At 33.7% G+C, this 3,181-nt stretch overlaps 1 protein-coding gene across 1 annotated transcript; it reads right to left on the bottom strand.

Annotated features, from left to right (window-relative positions):
• Positions 1–210: 210 nt before the first annotated feature.
• On the bottom strand, positions 211–2,344 carry LOC124945186 (pentatricopeptide repeat-containing protein At1g52640, mitochondrial). The gene has a single exon (XM_047485574.1). The coding sequence runs from the start codon at positions 2,263–2,265 to the stop codon at positions 646–648; it is 1,620 nt and encodes a 539-aa protein (XP_047341530.1). The 5' UTR covers positions 2,266–2,344; the 3' UTR covers positions 211–645.
• Between the last annotated feature and the right edge of the window lie 837 nt (positions 2,345–3,181).

Raw genomic sequence — 3,181 nt, forward strand, 5'->3', positions numbered from 1 at the left:
AAATAAGATAACATAAGTATTATTCATTTGGAAAAAGCCTTCGTAACTCAAATTTTAATAGTTTCGAATCTATAAGACACAATTTAAAATTCAAACCCGATAGACAAAAACAATTCAAGTTTAAACTTCAAATAAGACTTTAAAAAACTATAATAAAAAAAAGGTTAACTAAATTTCTCTTTGCCATACAATTTAGAGAATGAACAATAACAAAAAAATCTAATGAAATATAACCTTAATGAAGAAAGTCTATCGAAAGATAGTATTATCCTATCGATCTTACCTTACAAATTCTCAATAAAGAGATCACCATTGTAGGAAAACTTGTCGATGGAACCAAATCCGAATCGGAAAAGGAGGAAGACCTTAACACGACCGAAGGCTTACACCGCTTTGAACAAGATTTATAATGCTTAACAACATGTCAGAAAAAATCAATCTAGCCTATCAGATTCTACCAATCAAAACTCTCTATTGATCATTGAAAAACAATGAAACTTAAATCAGTAGTATACATATCACATTTCTTACTTGGAACTCAATTAATTTGTGCAACATGTCACAATCCCTTTCAATATTTGTTTTTCGAATTCTCGTCGGTCTTCCAAACAATCTAACATTTCTATCAATACACGAACTCAAACATCAATCCGAGTACAAATCTCCATGCGTTGAAGTTGAGGTCAGATTAAGGCTAACACCTCTTAAAACATTTGCAAGTTCTTGTATAGAACAAGAAGTACTTCTTTCCATCTTATCTGCAATTATATCTATCTTTTCAGCAAACCCTAATCCAATCAATTGTTTCCTCAACAATTCACAAGTAGTAGAATAAGGTGGAATTCCTCCATCAATCATCATTTCAAAATATTTACAACCCTCTTCCAATTTACCTCTCTTCTTACATAAACCATGAACCATAACCGAATAAGTAGAAACCGAAGGAAAAAAACCCTTTTTCTCCATCATATCCCAAACTTCATCAACCCTATCGAACCTCCCAATCCTAATCAACATCTTCAACGCCATATTATAAGTATGACGATCGGGCGAACAAGAAACCTTGTCCATTCTCGATATCACCATAAAAGCCTTGTTTACTTCATTGTAATCACAATGGTAAGCAAGAACAGTGTTGTAACTCCAAACATCTGGTTTAACATTGTTTTCTATCATTTCATCGAACAATTGGTATGCTTCTTCTACCTTGTTGTTCTTACAAAGTGTCTTGATTATATGATTGTATGTATATACATTAGGGAGAAGATCATACCTTCGCATCCTATCGAGCAGCTTGAATGCGAGATGAATATCGTTTGAATCGCAGGCAGCATGGATGAAGATTGAATAAGTGAATGAATCCGGTTTGAGTTCTTTCGAATTGAACATGTTCCTGAATAAACTATAAGCTTCATCAACGTGACCTCCTTTGCATAATGACTGTAACATGCTATTATAAGCTAGGAGATCCATTTCGCAACCTCTCTTAAGCATTTCATCGAACACCTTCTGTGCTTCATCAGCTTCACCTATATCACCCCATCCCCTCATCAAAATACTATAAGTTTTAACAGTTGGGGTTATTTCCAATTTGATTTGATCGAAGAATTCTTGGGCGTGCCTAACATGCTTCCTTCTACAGAGAGCAAACAAAAGCTTATCGAGATCATCTATATTAGGAATAATACCGAAATCAAGCATTCGATTGAATCCACGAATTGCATCTGCAGGAAGATTGACTCTTGAATAAGCCCTGAAAGTGATCCAGAAAAGTTCAGGTTCGATTTGGTAAGATTGGTTGTGTTTAATTTCGGATAGGAAATCCCACATCAATGGGAACTGTTTGCTTCTTCCTAATACATCAACTAGAATGTGATAACTCTGTTTGCTATGGAGGAAATTGGGTAATCGGTTAGCCCATAGGAAGAATCTGTGAGCTGAGAATCCTAGATTGCTGCATCTTTTGAGGGATTGTTCGACTAAATCAGAGGTGATTTGTGAAGCGAAAGGGGTTAGAGCTGATTCGAGATCGTTATGGGGATTGCGGTAGTCGCTGAGGACGCGGCAGAGCTCATTGACGAGATGGGGAGAAGATGGTGATGGAGATGGAGATGGAAATTGAGTGCAAAAATGGGTGCGATGGGATAGAAATGGGTTAGAGAGGGAATGAGGAGAAACAATGGCGGTTTTGTGGATGAATTGAAAGAGACGATGATGGGTATTGTTAGTCCTCTTGCTGAGAAAGGAGAGGAAATTCATCACCATCTCTTCTGGATCAAAGGAGAAAGCTTTACTTGCATTACAAAAACAGGCGCGCTGTGTCACTGTGTGTGTGTGAGAGAGAGAGAATGAGCTTGGAAAAACATACCTAGGTTTTCTTTTTCTTTTTATAATGAAAGTTTTTATTTTTTTTCAAATAAATAAAAAGAAAAACACTAAAATCGATTAAAATCAGATTCCATCAAAATCTAAAAGTTAAGCATTAATATATTGATACACAGATATGAGGTTTTATTATTATTATTTTTTTTTTTATAAAAACAGAATAAAACAAATAAATTTAATTTATATGTACTTGTATAACTTAGTTTATTTACACATATTTCATCTATCAAAAAGTTTATTAATATTCACATAAAGTCAAAACATTTATGTTAATAATATCAACTACCATTTATACATTATTATCTAATATTTATGTGTTAGTAATTTATATTAATAATCAATTAAAATTAAACTCCCACGACATCGTTTGTGTATTCCATTCCTTCCTTTTCTCTTGGGCATCTCACTTGAAATGTGAAGCATGATTACGTTCAAAACATATTTGTCAATCATTTTTATATAATCATCGAGACTTTATTTGTTGATGACGTAATTTATTATCAACTTACGGTGGTCTTAAGGCACATCTCGAAATTTCCCCTTAGCGGAGCCTCTTTTCCTTCCACCCAGCTCCCTGATTCAATATTCGGGATAATATCTAGGGTCATTCGCACATGACTATCTTAAGCATGACTCTTAAATCTAAATTTTTTAAAAAGAACAATAAAGAAGATGAATAGTTTGGAAAATTACTTGTTATTCATTCAAGGTATCAGTTGCTTTTAAATATAAAGTTAGGGGCATAACTATCTATACAAAGAAACATAAAATATATTTTTAACAAAGTTAGTTTCTA

This window comes from Impatiens glandulifera, chromosome 7 (assembly GCF_907164915.1).
Source record: "Impatiens glandulifera chromosome 7, dImpGla2.1, whole genome shotgun sequence".
In the NCBI taxonomy this organism is placed as follows: domain Eukaryota; kingdom Viridiplantae; phylum Streptophyta; class Magnoliopsida; order Ericales; family Balsaminaceae; genus Impatiens; species Impatiens glandulifera.